Source organism: Cucurbita moschata, unplaced genomic scaffold (genome assembly GCF_002738365.1).
Source record: "Cucurbita moschata cultivar Rifu unplaced genomic scaffold, Cmos_1.0 Cmo_Scf00010, whole genome shotgun sequence".
NCBI lineage: Eukaryota > Viridiplantae > Streptophyta > Magnoliopsida > Cucurbitales > Cucurbitaceae > Cucurbita > Cucurbita moschata.
In genome coordinates this window covers 3508040-3526632 of record NW_019268526.1, presented here as the reverse complement: position 1 = coordinate 3526632, position 18593 = coordinate 3508040, and the positions used below count along the sequence as shown (strand labels likewise).

Genomic DNA, 18593 nt, shown 5'->3' with positions numbered 1-18593 from the left:
GTTTTTGATAAATTAGAAAAGAAAAGAGGTGGAATTGTAAATAGAAGTAAAAATGGAAGGGAAGAGAATGGAGCAAAACAGAGACATACAAATGACTGATTTGACAGTACAATGAGATTAAGAAAAAGGGGAAACAGACATAAAAGCATTTTTTATTTATTATGTTTGAAAATGCCAATAATTTCCATTTAAATTAATATTAATAATATCATTTATTTTGCCTTTTAGCTGTCACTCCCCCTGCTTACGTGGCTCCACTTTCTCCTTTAATTTCGTTCAACTCACGGGTTTTTATTCTCTAATTTATCTATTTATTTACTTTAACTCTCTGTTCATAAAACTATTATTTTTTTGTATTTTTTAATTTTAAAAATTTAGTATTTTTACCTTCCATCAATTTTAAAATAGATTTTACAATAAAAATTAGTTTTTATTAACCTATTTTTCCTAATGGCGGAAGAAAAAACAAGGAATTAATAAGAAAGGGATAAAAGAGGTGATATCTACAAATCCACTAAAACTTAGTTGAAAGTTCAGGAATATTTTTTAAACAAAATATTAAATAATTTTCGTTTAAATACACGAGCATAATATTTTTAAAACAAAGTAGGAAGATTTTTAAAATTTTACAATTATTATACTTCAAAATTCAAAATCATATATATATATATATATAAATTCAGTCCTTATCAATTGAAATATCCTCCTATGTTTATCCAGAAAAACTTAAATTATTGGTTTGTTCTGAAATTCTCTTCTCCACCTGTATTCATAAAAATTTAGTAATAGAAAGGGGGGAATATGAGAGCACCACGTTTCCTCATTTTCGGCCACATTTCACTGTTCCCATACACAGGCGGGCAGGCGGGCAGGCGGGCAGGCAGGCAGTCAGACACAAAAGCATATAAATGAAACTGCAGGTGTAACAAGGAACCATGAAAATCACAGTCCTAGTTCCGCTGACAGCTACACAAGAGAAGTGCATTAGAAAAGGGAAAAAGAGGTAAAAAGGTAACCAAATAAGAGGAAAAAAAAGGCAAAAGGCAAAAAGGAAGGGTTGGTGGGCTCCTCCTCCTCCTCCTCTCCTATGGCTATTGGGTATGGTATATGGACAAGAATTTTTGTTCGGGTAGACGAACACGACTCTCCACAATGGTATGATATTGTTCACTTTAAGCATAAGCTCTTATGACTTTGCTTTTTAAACTTTCTCAAAAGGCCTCATAACAGTAGAGATAATATTCCTCGATTAAATCTATGATCATTCTCTAGATTAGCATGTTCAAGTTCTTACCGGACTCCCAACTATTTCACAATGCAAATATGTTCATAAAAGCAAGAATTGGATACTAACCATAAAAACAGAAACAGAGACATGAAGCAATGAATGCAAGCGTACGTATATGATATATTAGCATCATGTTTTTGTTTTCAGGTACAGAAACATGAAGCAGCATAGCATTTTGTAATGAGCTATTTAGTGTCAGAAATCAAGCCAATCATTACTTAAAAAAGGCATACAAATGAAAAAGAAGATACTATTTTACTTTTGGTCACTCACTCTGTAATGTAGAAGAAGGATTTATGGTGGTGGCTGTTGTGGGTTCAACTGAGGGGAGTTGGGGGAAGCTTTGGCTGAAGTGAAATGGAGGTTATGGGCGGTCGAGCCCGGTTGGCACGGTGGAAGAATGGCAGCCGGGATAGCTGAAAATGAGAATCCTGATGATGCTGCAGCAGAGAACAATGGGAGTTGGGTGGCATTACCCTGGTTATGAATTTGCCATGCCCAGTTGGGGACGACTCCTTGGGATGAACCTAATGCATGTCTCTTATCTGTCACGCGTTCCTGTAAGCAAAGTTTAGATAATCACTCTTCAAATTTCAATAAAACCATGTAATTCAGCTCCTCTTTGCTCTGATATGTGATTTAGTCGAATAATCTGAATGTTTGGATCGTCAAAAAGTGATCGAACTTGGAAATTAGTCTAAGATTTACAATAAAATCACATCAATGAAACTCACCTCACTGGGAAGTAAGCAAGATTGTTGTAAACCATTCCATAAGGGAACATGCCCTGATGCCATTACCGGCCCTTTCAAAGATGGATCGCTAACTGCTGCATCAGCATTGCTCTCTATCTTCAACATGAACAATTCAAAATGTAATTTAGAGTAGGTTTATAACAACGTTGTGCCAGGTTGTTCGTTATATGAAGAGTGAAAAGTGTTGAGGATGGTTGGGAGGGAGTCACACGTTGGCTAATTTAGGGAATGATCACGAGTTAATAAGTAAAAAATACATCTAATGATACATTTCGGGAAAGCCCCTCAACTTGTACAATATAATCATAGTTTAGTGGTTACCATTGTGCTCATGTCATTAGCATAACAAGGACCAGATTGGAACCGCAGGTGCCCCTCATTATCCTTTGGACGGTTGTCAATTGAGAGGGGCGAAATCCCTAAATTCAAATCAAGCATGATCCGACAACCTATATTTGAATTTGAAAACAATCAAATACCATTGAGGAATAACTTGCTAGTGTTTATAAATAAAGATGATAGTGGCAACCACCAGATCATCCGTACATAAGTGTATGCAATGTACCTTCACTGCTGCCCTCAGAAACCCTTTCTCCGTACGTGCTAGGCTCAAAGTTGGTCACTGCCTCCCGCCCATTACATTGGATGGCAGCCTTGTCATAAGCCCTAATTTCCAGAAAAAGAAAAAGGGAGACGTGTTGGTTGGATGCCTATTGAGGTTGAAAATTCAGGATAATAATATCAGTTCAGGTAGAGTGAAATTGGTGCTTTAAGACCTTGCAGCTTCTACCTCGCTGTCGAATAGCCCGAGATATATATACCTGCAGCAAGGATTGCAACCTCCGTGATGAAAACACCATCCCATTTCTTCTTGAAATAGGCATATCTTAGATTTCTATTTCCCAAGTGGGGAAAGAACAAGTAATACCCATTGAGAAAAGACTTGAAACCAAGTCTCAGTTCGCTACATTACGAATTCACAGGCTTCTTAACTAAAGATCAGAATAAAGCATGCGTTTCAATTTCAGAAAATGATTGCTTACTTTTTCCCAAGGAGCTGCCCCATTCTAGCTTCCCATCGGCCACATTTGTGCAGTGTAACCCCTCTGTATTTTGAGCTCCCTCTTGAGAAACCAGTGCTTTGGCGACGAAGTATGTGAACAAACTCTTCCTTGCTTAAATTCTTCATCTGCTCGAGAATATTATTGAAGGATACAGGAAATTGTTAGACGATGAAACGGATTTGTTAAAGGAATGAAAAAAGAGAAGGCGTTCTAGTTAACCTGTTTCAGATCTTCCTCATAATCACTAAGGATGAAATTAATGTCAGCGTCGACCCCTCTGAACTTGATAGCAGCTCGATCATATGCTCTAAATTTAGAAAACTTCATAAAGTCAAACACGAATTCTTTGCACAAAATAGGAATTAAGTGTGGGTTATCTCCTCCATGATAGAAAATTACCTCGCCGCTGAATGTGCTGTGTCAAATCCACCTACAGGAACCGAAGAATTATAAGTTCGTCAGAATTTCGCCGCAACGGAATATGTTGCTGAAAATTTCCTTATATAACAAAAATCTGAAGATGCCGTAGATAACAGATATTTCCATAAATAACATTAATCGAAGTCAGTTAAGCAATCGAGTCAAATTCATACCGAGATAGACTTGCTTCCCACAGTCCCTGCGAACAGTTGAAAAACAAGAAGTTAAGACAGTAGATATACTAATGAAGCATACATCGGAGTGAATTAGAAATCTAATTCAACAGAAGGACGAGTTAATTGAGTGAATGAAGGACTACTGGAATTTGACAACAGAGGCAAACGCAAACCATTACACGATTCAACAATTTTTTTAAAGAAGGTATCCAATTAAATTCACTCACCAAATATGAGATTCCCACCGCCCAGTCCTCCGGTAGAATGTGACGCCTCTGTACTGCGAGCTCCGAGACCTCGGTCCCCTCCTGCTCTTCTTCGCCGGCTGAGGCTGAACCGGTTGAATCATTCTCCCCTCCCCTGCTGATCCGCTTCGATCAAACGCAAGGTTGATCCAGTTCTTCCTCGATGAATTTGACGAAGAAGAGGCAGAGTTATGCCCCTGAAGAATCCCGAAGTCAGGATTCACCGTTCCACCTATTGGAAAAAGCTCCTTCGTGACAACGTCGTTCGCGCTTCCAGACTTCAATATCCCGAAGTTGATCATGAAGAGCTCGCCACCGGCGCGTGTAGAGCACGAGTCGTCATCGCCGCCATTGCTGGAGGTATCCGCATTGACAATCGAAGAATTGGAAGTTCCTGATTCATCCATTTGATTCCCCGAGCCTTGAGGAAGCTTCTCAAAGAACAGGACAGAGTCCTCATTCGGCGTCGCATCAGGCGAGTCGACATTGAGATTAAGATCAAACATCTTCTCCTAATCTCTCCACAAAGCTTCCAATCCTGAATTCTATTAAGATTTTTCTACCACGCGCCTTGGTAGTCGATCCAATTCAACATTCAAGAATGATCGCCATGTTTGATCGAACAGTATGAATCAATCGTTATCAGAGACCACAAAAGACTAAAACAGCTAATCGTACTAACAATTTGAATGGATAAAGTTTTTTTAGATAAAAAAAAAAAAAAAAAAGAAACAAAAATCACAATCAAGCGAAGAAGACTACAAAAAAGATCTTCATAACAGGAAACTACGAACTTCTTCCCTACGGATTCCAGTCGGAAACACCACCGTTCTCCGGCCGCCGGCGTAACAGAACAGTAACAAACAACAAGAAGCACACTCAAAGTGAGAATCAAGCGGAAAAATCTCGAGAGATGGTAGCATTATGCATTCCGACGGCGAAGATACCGGCACCGGAGAAGTGTAAAATTATTGGCAACTAAGTGATTCCACGGCGGAGAAAGATGAAAGAAGCGGATGGGACGTGTGAAGGAACATTTCAGACCCATTCTAAGAGAAAGGGAATAACAGCATATATAAACATTTTTTTGCTTCTCTTTCGTCAAGGCAAGTCACCGGTTGATCCGGTTACCGGTGGATGCTTAATATCGCCAAGGTAATAATCCTCTATTTTGCAACGCACTTCTCCACGGTGTTTCATAGACGGGAACAGCCTTCTATATATATATACATATCCAACCAATCAACACGTAGCAGTCGTGTGTATGTGTACGACCGTTCGATCCTTAATACTCAACCTCATCTATTACCGTTCATTTTTATTTCGCGATTATTACAAAAACACACTTTTCATGACCCAAAAAAAAAAAAATTATGACTTAAATTATATGAATTGAAAATAATAAAAAATGTAAACTATATTAATGTATTCATTAATTGAATACGTAAAATTAAAAATAATAATAATTTACGTATTTTAATAATTTTTTGTAATAGTTAGACTTCAATAAATCAAAAAACATAAACACAATTTTTATTTTTAAATAGCGATAAACTCTCAAAATTATAATAATAATAATAATCACCTAATTTTAAAAATTGGCTGAAGACATTACTAAAATGTATAAACTATTATTAAATTAGAAAATTATGATTTTTAATTATTAAAGCAAGGATAGATTTTAAAATATAATAAATGCAAAATAGTAATTAAATTATTTACTCAAAATTTGTAAGGAACTAAAATGTCTCGTGAAAATAGTAATTTTTCAAATATTTATGAAATTATTTTTTTATGTAATTTTCATTTTTGATGCAATTTTCATTAAAAAAATCGTAAAAAAAACTTAATAAATCAATATATTCCATTAATAAATAAATAAATAAATGTTATACCCATCTAATTTTAAAGCATCATAATCTTAAATAATTAAAAAAATTATACAAAATACTCTTAATTTAAATATTATTATAATTAGAGTATCAAAATTAACTATTTTTCTTTTTAACATACCCAACAAAAACATATATCAGGTAAAAAATATATTTATATTAAGCTGGTAGAGACAGAGATGAAGAATATAATCCTGTCACCCATATATCTAACGAGAAAAAATGTTCTCCACTTCCTCTCCCATTCCTCGATTATAGTCGAATATAAAATATATTTTAAAAAAAAAGTTTAAATTTTCAAAAAAACTATAGACCACAAATATAAAAACAAATAAAATTTTTATGCTTAATTTAAAAATTAATAATAATAATAAATCAAATCAAATAAATTAATTTTTTTTAATGGGGTATATTATATGCATATAGTACCATATTAATTAGTAGTTGGGTTCCCCATTAAGCACGAGCAAAAGGGCAACGGGCAGCGACAGACAGTTGGAACCATGAACTAGAAAGGAGTCCATGATGGCCTAGCCCACTGCCCGACAGTTGGAACCATGAACTAGGAACGAACCCATCATGCCCTACCCCCTGCCCTTACTTTCCTAGGACCATAGGTAAATCACATTTTTTCGGCTCAGAATTTCCCGTTGCCGTAATTCTTGACCAACCTAATTACCTCTCACCTTATTTCTTTATTTATTTTTTAAATATTAAATTACATTACTTTTTTATATATTAAAATAAATTTAAAAGAGCTAAAATAATTATTTTTTAAAAGGTGAGATACTACACTACACTTTTTTATAGTCGGCAAAAAAAAAAAAAAAAAATTAGTTTAATGATTAAAATAATAATTTAAAAGAGTGTAGGGATTAAATTGAATAACTTTATATGCAAGTACCAATATAAAATTTAAAATTAAATAATAATGATATTTAAAATTGAAAAATTGATGATTTAAATATTTTATAGTAATAAAAAGGTTATTAATTTGGGAGGAGATTATAAATGTTAATATTTAATGGTAATTTTAGAGTGGCTTTTAATATCTTTTTTGGTACTCACATTCATAAAGGAAATGTGAAGTTTAATTAGCTGTGGGCCCCATCCTATTAATCTGCAGAAAAAAAAAGAAAAAGAAAAAGAAAAGGAATGAGATGAGACCGACACGTGGCGGTGAATGTACAGGGAAAAGGGAAAAAAATAATAATAATAGAGGTGGATAAATTAAAGGCGACATAATTAGTAGTGTATCTTCCCCATTAGGTAATCCGGTTGCCTTAAAACCTTTTACTAAATCAATTATTCTAATTTTAGCAACCCCACACTACCTGAAGGTCCCGATTGCGACCGTTTAACATGCCCTAGCCGGTTGCAGGTAATCTTAATATCCCAATTCCAGCTATGCTCAACGGCCCAATCAAGATCAGCCACGTCAGAAGAGTTAGAATTTGAATAATTTTTTTTTTGTTTTGATTTTCAATTATATAAATTAGGTTAAATTATGAATTTAGTATCTACTCAACCTAAAAAAGATTTAATTTAGTATAAATAATTTGAGTTTATTTTAAATTTGGACCACAAAGCTTTAAAGGTTTAATTAATCTCTGTAATTAGATCAAATCTCACATATTCCTATAAATTGAAAATAAAAAATTATTAGAGAAAACAACAATCTTGTATCACGATTATGTTTGTCTAAGACGTATTGGCTGCGTGCTACATATTACAGTCATGCTTGTCCAAGACATGCTGTTTCCGTTTTATTTATGCTTCATGTTAGATAGTCCTTTACTATTCTTATTGTGTCAATATGAAAACGTATGACTAGTCATCAAAATCATGTCTACACCCGTCAAGATTAAAATGCCCCAAAATGTACTATCGAGGGAAGTGACTAGTAAATTCTTCCTATCCGGGTTATTTGCTATCAAAGTCGTAATTGTTGCTTATTCGATTTTAGCGTATAATATTGCTTTCTATAAAATTATTTTTAAACGTATTTTTAAAGAATATTTATTTCAAACATGACTCGAAGTTCGAACGTACGTAATATTGTTCGCGAAGTCCGAATCTCACACGACTTACTCGTTTATTGGATTAGAACAAATGTCGTCCCGCATATTTTGAATTTTTTTAAATTAAAAAAAAAATCATGATTTGAAATGGAAAACAAAGGATATATTGGCAGAATAAAAAATTTAATCATTATAATATTAACTTTAATTTGAACTCAATTATAAAAAGATAAATGAATTTCTTTTTTTGGTTTTCAATTATATAAATTAGGTTTTTTTAGTACCACTAATTAAATGACGTTAAATTATCAATATAGTATCTATAATTTAAGTTTAATTTAAATTTGGACCACAACTTTTTAAAAATTTCTAATTAATCTCTATAATTGTACTTAATCTTACAAATGGCCTTATTAATTATATTATAATTAACTAAGAAAAAAAATTAAATTTCAAGATAATAAATCAAATTAACAGTAATCGATATTTGTGGTTGAATTAATAAAATGTGTTACATATTCAATATGGTGACGCCGAGATGAAAATATTTTTTTAAAATAAAATTAATTAGGGTTTGATGAATTTTTGTGGTTTGGATTTCAATTATAAAAATTAGGTTTTTTTTTAGTATAATTAATAAATTATGTTAAATTATGAATGTAGTATCTATAATTTAAATTTAATTTAAATATGGACCATAGCTTTAAATATTTAATTAATCTCTATAATTGAGGCATAATCTCACCATTTGCCTCTAAATTAAATAAAAAATTTATGCCCCATGTTAAGATTGTATGGAAAAAGTAAATTACTATAATAATAACAATAATTAATAATATAAAAATCTATAATAATTACAACGTTTTTATAAAATTTAAATGAATTATTAAATTATTATTGGTCCTTTTAGAAGCCTGAGGGGTTTTCTCTAAACTAATTTTAAAATAGTGTGGAAAAAAACAGTTAATTATTCTCATGCAATAGGAATTTTTTTTTTTTCCTGGAGATTTTTATTTTTTATATATATATATATATATTTTGCAAGAGAAAAACGACAAGATCTTTGAACATGTGATTTTGAAAATATTCAAACAAATATTGTCGAAAATAAAAAGGAAATTCTTAAAAAAGAAAAAAAACAATTGAACTAAAATTGACTAAGATGGCCGTTCCTGCTAGCTAGCAGTATATCGTCCAGATTGAGGAGTATTAAACGTAAAATAGATCATATCTGTATATACTAAGATAATCTACTGATTGTTAATATGAATCAAGGAGAATTTATGATTTCGTGCTTTGTTACTAAATCTATGATTTCATGGTTTATTACAATGTAATGCTCATTATACACATCTATAAATACATGAGATCGTGACCCATATAGGTCACAGTGCCATACAACCTAATCGATTTGTTTTCTTAAAGTTGTTTTAGTTGAAAATAAAACAAAGAATATGAAATATGCACGACTTTTAATACTAATTCTTTAAAATATATCTATAATTAAATAGTAATTATTATTTTTATGAATGTAAATAAAGTTGAATTCTTATTTGAATGTAGTTCCGACTTAGATATCACAATAATAAATGTCGACATTTCAATTATAAAGTAAGAAAAATCGAGAAAAATATAAAAATAGCAACATAACGTCACAAATGTGAATATGATATAGATTATGACTAAATAAATTTGATATTATTATTATTTTAAAAATAAATGAATCCGATAAACCAACCACGTCAAAAGTAGTTAGCCAAAATCAAATAGACCGATTTAGAGTATACATAAAATAACGGTAGTAGTAATAATAATAATTAAATAAACTAATAATAATTATAATAAATAAACCTAACTAAACATCAACAAATCATACATTAATTCAATCCGCAATAAAGTGTTAATATGATAATATATAAAGTTTAGATATTCAAATCTTATCTTTTTAAGTGTTAAATTATTTAATTAATAGAAAAAAAAAATCTAAATTTGCTTAATTAGGCTAAAAATTAGACCGTTTAATTAAATTAAATAAATGTAATCCTACTCATTAGACTATCAATATAATTAGTATTATTATTACATCTATTAAATTTAAAAGTAAATAAAAAACAAAAAAATTAAAGTAATAAATAAATTCAACTTAAGTATATTTCAATTGACACTCGTTCCGGTCTATTATTATAAATTTTTGGTCTTATTTATATAAATAAATACAAAATTTTAAATTTAAGTATATTAATTTTTTTTTTTATAAAAAGAAACATCGGTAATTTAAAATATTGGAATGTAAGGATATTTTGGGAAAGGCAAGTAGAATAGAATATGGGGTGGAATGAATTTTTTGGAATTATTTTAATGGGGAGCAAATTGTCGGCAAGGTTATTGGAAACTTGTCGACGTGGACGGGCTGTATCCATTCATACAAAGTAAATTTTATAATATTTTAAACGTTTCGTTTTGTGAAACGATCTGTTTTTTTTTTTAATAATATTTTATTAAATAATAATATTTTATTATTTGTTCTCTCTCTCTAAAACTCAATTATTGGTAATAGGTATGATATGATCAATGGTTGTTCTTGTACACTACTCTTCATAATCTTCCTTTTACTCTGAAATTACGATGTTGACCTTTTACCTTTTTTTTAAATTTTTTTTTTAAAATTTTCCTTAATTATCTATTTTTGGGGGAAAGTCTGAATTATTGGTCTGTCAGGATTATCGTATACCAACTAAACGAGGTATCGTCGGATATATTTCTTGTACTTTTATTTATTTAATTATTTATAATAAATTCATAAATTTTATTCATATTTCTATCTTTTTTTTATATATAAACTCTAAACTAAGTTTATTATTAAATAACTACATTAATAATATATTTGGATTTAATAATCCATTAAATTATTTTTTTAAAAAATAATGATTAAAAATATATTTATAAACTATAAAAATAGTTATCAATTAAATATTATTAATTTATGAATATATTTTATACTATAAAGTATAAGTATTATTTTACAATATATTATAAATATTTAATAATCATATGGTCCTCTATTTTTAGGAATTTTTTAATTAGATATTTGTATAAAAGTATATTGTAGAGATAATCTTCACATGAATCACAACAGTATTTTGAATTCGCAAAAAATCCTTCGATTAAATCCAATGGATAAAGTCAATAATTAACAACAAACAAACAACGCACTTTGTACGTGTAATGCATTAATTAATGAATTAAAAAATAAGATGAACATATATATTTGAATATTGCACTGCTAACATCAATATTAATAGTAAGTAATGGAATTTATTTCTCAAATAAATAAATCAAACTCAAAATTCATTAATAAATCCTAAAACAAAAATAAAGATATCTCAAAATTCACTAATTCAATTTTTTAAAACTCACAAATTTCAATAAAATTTCAGTTTTGGTATAATTTTTCTTTACAACTTCAGTTAGTCCTATGATTTATTTTCATGAGATGAGATGTTCATAAGAATATTTTTGTTGACCAATTTTCGTATAAAAACCGACCTGCTAAATTCAATATTGGATCAAACTAGATGCAGAAATGTGAGATCCTACATTGGTTGAAGAGACGAACAAGACATTCTTTATAATGAAATGGAAATATCTCTAGTGGACGTGTGTTAAAAACTTAAGGGAAGTCCGGAAGCAAAAGCCCAAAAAGGACAATATCTGCTAGAGGTAGGCTTGTGTTGTTACAAATGGTATTAGAGCCAGACACCTAGCGATGTCCAGCGAGGACGCTAGGCCACTAAAAGAGTGGATTGTGAAATCCTACATTGGTTAGAGAGGTGAACAAAGCATTATTTATTATAAGGGTGTGAAAACCTCTCCCATCAACATTTTAAAACATGACAAGAAAGCTAAGGAGAGAAAAGCTCAAAGAAGACAATATTTACTAACGGTGGGCAAGTCCAAATTAGTCAGACTTAACCTGGGCATAATGCTTCATTAATTTATTAGAAACAGCGTAAAAGCTAGACATTCATTAAGCATTAAAAAATACCTCAACTGCTGGCGCGGCAAAATAAAAATACACAACTGTCTAGAGAGAGACATAGAGACGATAATGAGTCCATAGGATCCTATAAAAATGAACAAAAGCCAGAAAAGAGCATGAAACCTTAAAAAAAACAAGTTTTAAGAAAAGAAAATGTCAATGTTGGGACTGCCCACAATCTCAAAACCACCTTTTCTTTGTTAAACAAACCACTGGAGGAGGCATTTCAAGTGCTTTGTGTGTGTACTTGGGGCTAAAACAAAACAAAACATAACAAAACAAAACCATTTGTTGTTACAAAAAAAGAAAAAAAAAAAAAAGAAAAAGAAAAAAAAAAGAATCAGGAATTTCTTCAAGAGATTTTATTCTTGGGTGTTTTCTTCTGGCCCCCTAAGTGAATAGTGTTTTAAAAGCAATGTAACAGGTAAACAGCAGGTAGGGCTTTGATTAATATGTGTGTCATTCATTCTTCCATTTGAAGGTTTTGAGTTTATCTAAAAGGCTCGTGCTTTGATGGCACTGTCAGTTTGTCACACCAACCAACATGAATCCTATCATATAAAGCATATTTTCTTCTTCTTTTTTCTTTCAAGATTATGTCCAAAGCAAAGAGACAGTCAATAATAACTTAACTTTCCACAACCAACAGGATTTTATTTGCATTGTAAAGGACCAATTTTGAAGCTGTTTCTAACTGGTTGGTTTCATCCAAAGTTCTATGTTTTAACCGCTTTTCTTTTCTTTGTTTGTTTGTTTCTGTTCTTTAGTTTGCTCCTTACCGCTATCAAATATTGTCCTCTTTGAGCTTTTCTTTTCGAATTTTTCTTTAAAGTTTTTAAAATGCGTCTACTAGGGGGAGATTTTCACATCTATATAAAGAATGCTTCGTTTTCTTCCCCAACCGATGTGGGATCTCACAATCCACCCCCTTCAAGATCCAGCGTCCTCACTGGCACTTGTTCCCCTCTCCAATCGATGTGGGATCTCACAATCTGCCCACCTTCGAGGCCCAATGTCCTCACTGGCACTCGTTACTCTCTCCAATCGATATGGGATCTCACAGATTTCCTTTGTCTAAGGATTCGATAAGTTGCTGCATTCTTTAATCCTTCATTTTTCAAAGTTAAAGATAATTGGTGGATCTCGATTATGTTTTCAGATATAATATACAAAGTGACTAGGAGTAGTTAAATCACCCACAATCAAATAAACTAATGAGAATGGGGAATCTACTAGAAAGAGCATAATTTATGAGCAAACATGTCAGCAATTTTTTAAAATGAGAAGTGTTTGAGCAAACCACCTTCCTTAATTGGCCAGTATTGAGATTGCCTTGTTTCAGCTAACCACTAGCAAAAATGCCCATAAACAGGTTCAGGAGAATTCTCTCCATCTTACAGCAACCAATCTTCCTTGACAGAAAACCCTGAAATATAAAACATAAATCAACTTCAAGTTTCCATTTTTACTCGAGCAGACCAAGTCTCGCGACAGGATGTAACGTCGAATACGAACCTTCGGGTTAACTCCTTTTTTTCCTTCCCGAGCTCGCTGTACTTGAAAGTTTGGAATGATGAAACACAATTGTGATCATAAAATGCATTACTCCGTACCTGTTCAGAACATAACACAAATTCCATGGTTTTGATATACCGTTGTTCCAAGAGATCCAGAATTTGGTGTTTTGCAATCTTTGAAACATTAGTCTACCACATTGATTTGATGCATTAACAGAACTTTTGATAGAGAATGCAAGATTCATCCTCTAAATGGATAGTCACCACCTTCAGGGGCCTAAAAGAATAACCACCGTGTTGGGACCTTCACCATCAAGATAATAATCAGAAGAAAGTGCAGCATTAAAAAATTTCGAGGCAACAATTCATAGAGCTTCAATGGATATACGTAAATGCCACGACATACCATTGTACCAATTAGGAGCTCATTGAAGGACGTCCAAATTCAAGTCAACCTTGTTCTAACATTTAAATGTATCAAAATGACGATCTATCTGTACTTTCTAAACATTTTTATCACTAAGAAACTAAAGTCCTATCTGTACTTTCCACACTTTTTTATCACTAAAGAAATTAAGGCATGCAATTCCTCCCAACAAGAGTCATCCGCAGCCTTGATATCTTTCCATCTTCCATGTTCTGCTGGTTAGTTCTAAGCTATCCTGTAAACGTAGCCAGAATGAAAAGAAAATGGTAGAATAAATCATGGATTCTCAAGAAATCAATGTCAAATGTTAAAATTGCATAAGAAACTACAATGAAAATAATAATTGGGAATTAATCAACTATTTCCATAATAACCAACCACTCACAACAGGAAACCATCGAGTCAGCATAAGTCTCGTATACGTATGAGAAGACTGAGTTTTTAGCAATTGTATTCGCATGTCAGTGGCAATGGTCACTGCTGCTTTCCTAATTGATAGCTGATAATGTCACTGTGTCCTGCATTAATGTCGTAAAATCAAATGACTAAAAGATATAAAAGCAAAAAAGAAACTCTGTGTTGGACTGAATAGTGGAATAAAATACAACTAAAAGCATCAACTTCTCGTAGCATCCTTGGTGGATAATTTTCAGACAATGAGGTTAGGAGGTAACTCAATTAACATGCAATGATACCGAATTTGTAAGATCAGTTTAGAACGTTTTGATAATTTGACAGAAGATTACCAACAAGGAGGAAACATGTCATAAATGTTTTAAGTGTAATCGAGCTTCTAACTTAAGTCAACCAGACCGTTGACCGATAGAATAGGAAAATGAAGAGAAGGCGTTGTTTATGTTGGTACTATTAACCTTGGCAGTGAATCTCGTTGATCTCTGCTCCACTCAGTTCTTTTCCGTTGTCGCTCAGCAAGGAAATTCCGGATGAGGTTATGCTGAATGGGAAAGCTAGAGGTGGAGACATGGGAGACTTTGCAAGCTTTATAAACCTCTGACCTATAGGAGAAGGACGGAAATGATGAGTTATGAAACATTTGTTAGAAGCAACTCTAAATTTTGACTGCCCCCTTTTCGTTTAAGAGTGAAACAAGTCGAGAAAATATCGGTAAGATGATGATCCATCAACTCTACCGGCATTACAAGTGTAACAGCCTGAGCCCACCGACGTGGGATCTCACAACAAGTGTAATTTTGTCCATTATGTCAGCTAAAAGGCAACAATCAGTAAAAGTGTACCAACCAGATTTTGCTTCAAGCACCAAACGGATTGTCACAGAATGAGCCCAATGAACTCCCAAGGCAGCAACAAGATGAGAATCATATCCTGAAGAACATTCTTGAATTTCACTGCTGCTCAATCCTGCAACAGAGAAGCTATATCGTAAACAAATTTTATAAATTTTCAGAATAGCAATATCACCCTACCTTGAAAAGAATAATGGGAGACCTCATTCCTGTTCCGGGATCTTACTTGGTTTGTCACGACAATTGGAATTCGTGCGAACTCAGCAATTGACCTGAGATGGTGGGAAATCAAATGACAACACTCAGAAGATAAATGGAACAGTTACCAAACACAACAAAACCCAACTGGAGTAAGTAAAGCGAAAGTAAATCTCACTTGATAAATGAAATATGCCAACCCAATGAATGCTGTTTGGGTGCCCCTTGCTCATATTCTCTGGAAAAAGAACCATTTTCTTGAAGCATCAGAAAGAAATCGACAGAAATGCACACTATGAACAACCATTCTTAACCCAATGTGGTTTCATTTCAAATAACATGAAGAGTTCTCTTCAAAAATATATTATAGCACAACAGATCAAAGCTAGTTTACTCATTTTTCAAGAACATTTTCTAAAAAATAGTATTTCGCTAAAATTTTAAAAGAGTTACGCATAATTATAGGACTCTTGATGAACTCTGGAAAACTGAATAAACAGAAAAACTGAAGCTACGTAAAGACATATCAATGAGACCCCAACTGAAGCTAGGCATAGAAGCCTCATTTGAACAGAAGGTAGAGTACATCATGAGATAAGGAAAACAAAAAAGGTGAGTTACCCAGTAATAAGAGCAGCCATGCTATCAATGATTACTAGCTTTATTTCTTGCTCAAGAAGTGAAACCTTGATTTTGTGTAAACTGGAAAGGAAACAGACAGCAGAAACTCGTCTTATCATGGCAGATATTGAAAATGTCGTCACAAATGAGGTGAGCATTTTTTTTCCCTAATCTATCAATGACATAGCTAGGCCAAATAACATGTCTTTGACTTTGATCCAAACCTCTCAGTGAATTCAGAAAGTGATGCTGGCCGCAAAACAAGGATCCTACCAGCCATCTGGAATGTAAATTGAGCACGATCCATCTTATGTACTATAAATTAAAATTTTAAAAGAAGAGAATATTTATTATTTTACTACCTCTTTTGCCATGTCTTTCTTCTGAAATACATCAGGAAAGCTTCTCATGCCAATTTCAATCATCCTGGAGAGAAAAACAGGGAGAAAAAGCACAAGAGTGATGTATCCATGTAACAGCCCAAGTCTACTGCTAGCAGATATTGTCTGCCTTGACCCGTTGCGTATCACTGTCAACCTCACGGTTTTAATACGCGTCTGCTAGAGAGAGGTTTCCACACTTTTATAAGGAATACTTCGTTCCCCTCTCCAACCGACATGAGATCTCACAATCCACCCCCCTTGGGGTTCCAGCATCTTTGCTGGCACACTGCCCGGTGTCTGGCTTTGATACCATTTGTAACAACCCAAGTCCACCGCTAGGAGATATTGTCCGCCTTGGCCGATTATGTATCGCCATCAGCCTCACGGTTTTAATACGCGTCTGCTAGGGAGAAGTTTTCACAGCTTTATAATGAATGTTTCGTTCTCCTCTCCAATCGATGTGGGATCTCACAACCCATTACACAAATATAGAAATAATGAGTAGCATGGGGTACTTAAAATACCTTCTGGAACTAAACTTAGATTCCACATCAATATATATCACACGGCCAGCTAAACCTCCGTAGCTCGGTGGCAGAGCAGCTAAGAAAGAGAGTTTCAAGCAAAACTGAAATTCATCAACCAGCAGAAGTAGCGACTCAAAATTAGTAAAAAATGCTTCCCCTTAAACGCAATCATAGATTCTCAATTGATACACCAATCAGTAAAAATTTTCAGATATAAATTTTAGATTATTATCAAACCGGAAAAGTAGGAAAGAATCACACTTGCGTCTTGCCAATTCCAGCAGGACCAACAAGTTCTGTCAAAACACCAAATGGAATCCCACCAAATAAGGCCTCATCTAAACCTTTTAAACATGTGGAAAGATGGCCAGCTAAATGCTCGTTTTGAAGTCTTTGCTCCATCAAAGAAAGCACCTGCAGGCGCCACAAGAACATCACTTCTAAAATCAACCAATTAAACAGAATCAACTGAATGCTTACGGTCTGATAAGGAGGAGAAGCGATTTCACTAATGTGTGCAACTGCAGATGCAACTTCCGATAATCCCACGTCCAATAACTCCATCAACTCAAACTCAGTTAAGGATAAAGCTTCCTGAAACAAATTAAATATACTGATACTGCAGAAAAAACATTTTCTATAGGCTCAAATAGGCTACAGGGCAAAAAATAATGACGGAGCCTGAAAAAATAGCTCAAAAGAGAGAGAGATCATTCAGTGCGTGACATTATGAACTGACTCTAAATTAAGAACCATTGCAGTGGTTCAATTTCCATACAAAGGACTTCCAATGAGTGGTCATCTGAACTACATGATGTAAAGGCTCCACTTCGGTTCCTACGGCGTATTAAACACGAACTGGAAGAACAAATCGACAAATTAATGGTGAGGAATCACGAAATTCCAAAGTTCCATCATTACCTTGGCTGTGTTAATATTTCGCGCTGCGAAAATGTTAGCTATCGATCTGGGTAATCCCATCTGATTAATTAATTTGTTCGCCATTCTATCGCCTTGAATCTCTACGTCAAATCATGCTATCTGGCTCCGTTCTTTGCTTTCCCGCCAAAGGCGAAACCCTAGAATGGTTGATCCGACGCCTGGTAAGCAGTTGAAATGGCGCCAAAACAGAAGGAAACACAGTGGATAAGCACCATGATTTGTCGTTGAGATTGAAATTTTGATCGTAAGAAACAGCGATTCATTTTTACTTTTTTAAAACCATTTTTCAAGAATTTATTTATTTTTGTTTCTTTATTTAAAATAAAAATAAATTGATAATTTGTTTCCTCATCCTTAATTCAAATCGTCATTCATCCACTTGAGCTATTAATACAAACGAAATTAGAATTAGATATTGAGTGGTGTGTTCGCGATGACACAATTAGAATTAGATATTGAGTGATGTGTTAGCGATGACACTGTCCCTAAGGGGGGACAAGGACATTGGCCTCCAAGGGAGGTGAATTAAGACACTGGCCCAATGGGGTGAATTATGAGGTCCTACAATCGAAGAGAATGAAGAAGAGAACGAAATATTCCTTATAAGGGGATAGAAAAACAAAGTATTCAAGGGTGTAGAAAAACGAAGGATTCCTTATAAGGGGGTAGAAATCGTTCCCGAACAAATGCGTTTTAAAACAGTAAGACTGATGGCGATACGCAACCGACCAAAGCGGACAATATCTACTAGCGGTGTGCTTGGAATGTTACACAGACACTCTCAAAACTGATTCCAACTTAGTTTCAAAATCT

General features: G+C 33.3%; 2 protein-coding genes across 9 annotated transcripts; both read right to left on the bottom strand.

Annotated features, from left to right (window-relative positions):
• Positions 1 to 676: 676 nt before the first annotated feature.
• LOC111448179 (ethylene-responsive transcription factor RAP2-7-like) lies at positions 677 to 5121 on the bottom strand. Of its 4 annotated transcripts, none has more exons than XM_023087638.1 (11): positions 3931 to 5121; positions 3701 to 3726; positions 3507 to 3537; positions 3327 to 3414; positions 3087 to 3232; positions 2820 to 2864; positions 2609 to 2709; positions 2365 to 2492; positions 2023 to 2139; positions 1562 to 1846; positions 677 to 914 (listed from the first exon to the last, which is right to left on the bottom strand). In XM_023087638.1, exons 1-10 carry the CDS (start codon positions 4452 to 4454, stop codon positions 1583 to 1585), a joined length of 1470 nt encoding a protein of 489 aa, XP_022943406.1. In that variant the 5' UTR covers positions 4455 to 5121; the 3' UTR covers positions 677 to 914; positions 1562 to 1582. The 4 variants fall into 4 exon arrangements, with proteins under 4 accessions (XP_022943406.1, XP_022943404.1, XP_022943407.1 ...); XM_023087636.1 differs by having other exon boundaries at positions 677 to 966; positions 3931 to 5120; XM_023087639.1 differs by lacking the exon at positions 2820 to 2864 and having other exon boundaries at positions 677 to 966; positions 3931 to 5119.
• An 8316-nt stretch (positions 5122 to 13437) lies between these two features.
• On the bottom strand, positions 13438 to 18003 carry LOC111448118 (DNA repair protein RAD51 homolog 2). 5 transcript variants are annotated; one of them, XM_023087541.1, is made up of 14 exons: positions 17760 to 18003; positions 17319 to 17432; positions 17100 to 17252; positions 16836 to 16939; positions 16291 to 16354; positions 16153 to 16208; positions 15929 to 16009; positions 15486 to 15545; positions 15290 to 15381; positions 15105 to 15224; positions 14717 to 14860; positions 14226 to 14362; positions 13611 to 14095; positions 13438 to 13513 (listed from the first exon to the last, which is right to left on the bottom strand). In XM_023087541.1, exons 1-12 carry the CDS (start codon positions 17841 to 17843, stop codon positions 14319 to 14321), a joined length of 1116 nt encoding a protein of 371 aa, XP_022943309.1. In that variant the 5' UTR covers positions 17844 to 18003; the 3' UTR covers positions 13438 to 13513; positions 13611 to 14095; positions 14226 to 14318. The 5 variants fall into 5 exon arrangements, with proteins under 5 accessions (XP_022943309.1, XP_022943312.1, XP_022943311.1 ...); XM_023087544.1 differs by lacking the exon at positions 13438 to 13513 and having other exon boundaries at positions 13803 to 14079; positions 14223 to 14362; XM_023087543.1 differs by lacking the exon at positions 13438 to 13513 and having other exon boundaries at positions 13803 to 14092; positions 14230 to 14362.
• Positions 18004 to 18593: the final 590 nt, after the last annotated feature.

Bases quoted from the DNA above. Each gene is read 5' to 3' on its own strand.
- LOC111448179 (XM_023087638.1), bottom strand. From the start codon at position 4,454: ATGTTTGATCTTAATCTCAATGTCGACTCGCCTGATGCGACGCCGAAT. The intron at 3,233-3,326 runs GTTAACTAGAAC...ATTCTCGAGCAG, and splicing joins ATGAGGAAGATCTGAAACAG to ATGAAGAATTTAAGCAAGGA. The intron at 2,493-2,608 runs GTACATTGCATA...ATTCAAATATAG, and splicing joins TTCTGAGGGCAGCAGTGAAG to GTTGTCGGATCATGCTTGAT.
- LOC111448118 (XM_023087541.1), bottom strand. From the start codon at position 17,843: ATGGCGAACAAATTAATTAATCAGATGGGATTACCCAGATCGATAGCT. The intron at 16,940-17,099 runs GTGTGATTCTTT...GATGAATTTCAG, and splicing joins CTGGAATTGGCAAGACGCAA to TTTTGCTTGAAACTCTCTTT. The intron at 15,546-15,928 runs GTAACTCACCTT...TTCTTTTTCCAG, and splicing joins ATGGCTGCTCTTATTACTGG to AGAATATGAGCAAGGGGCAC.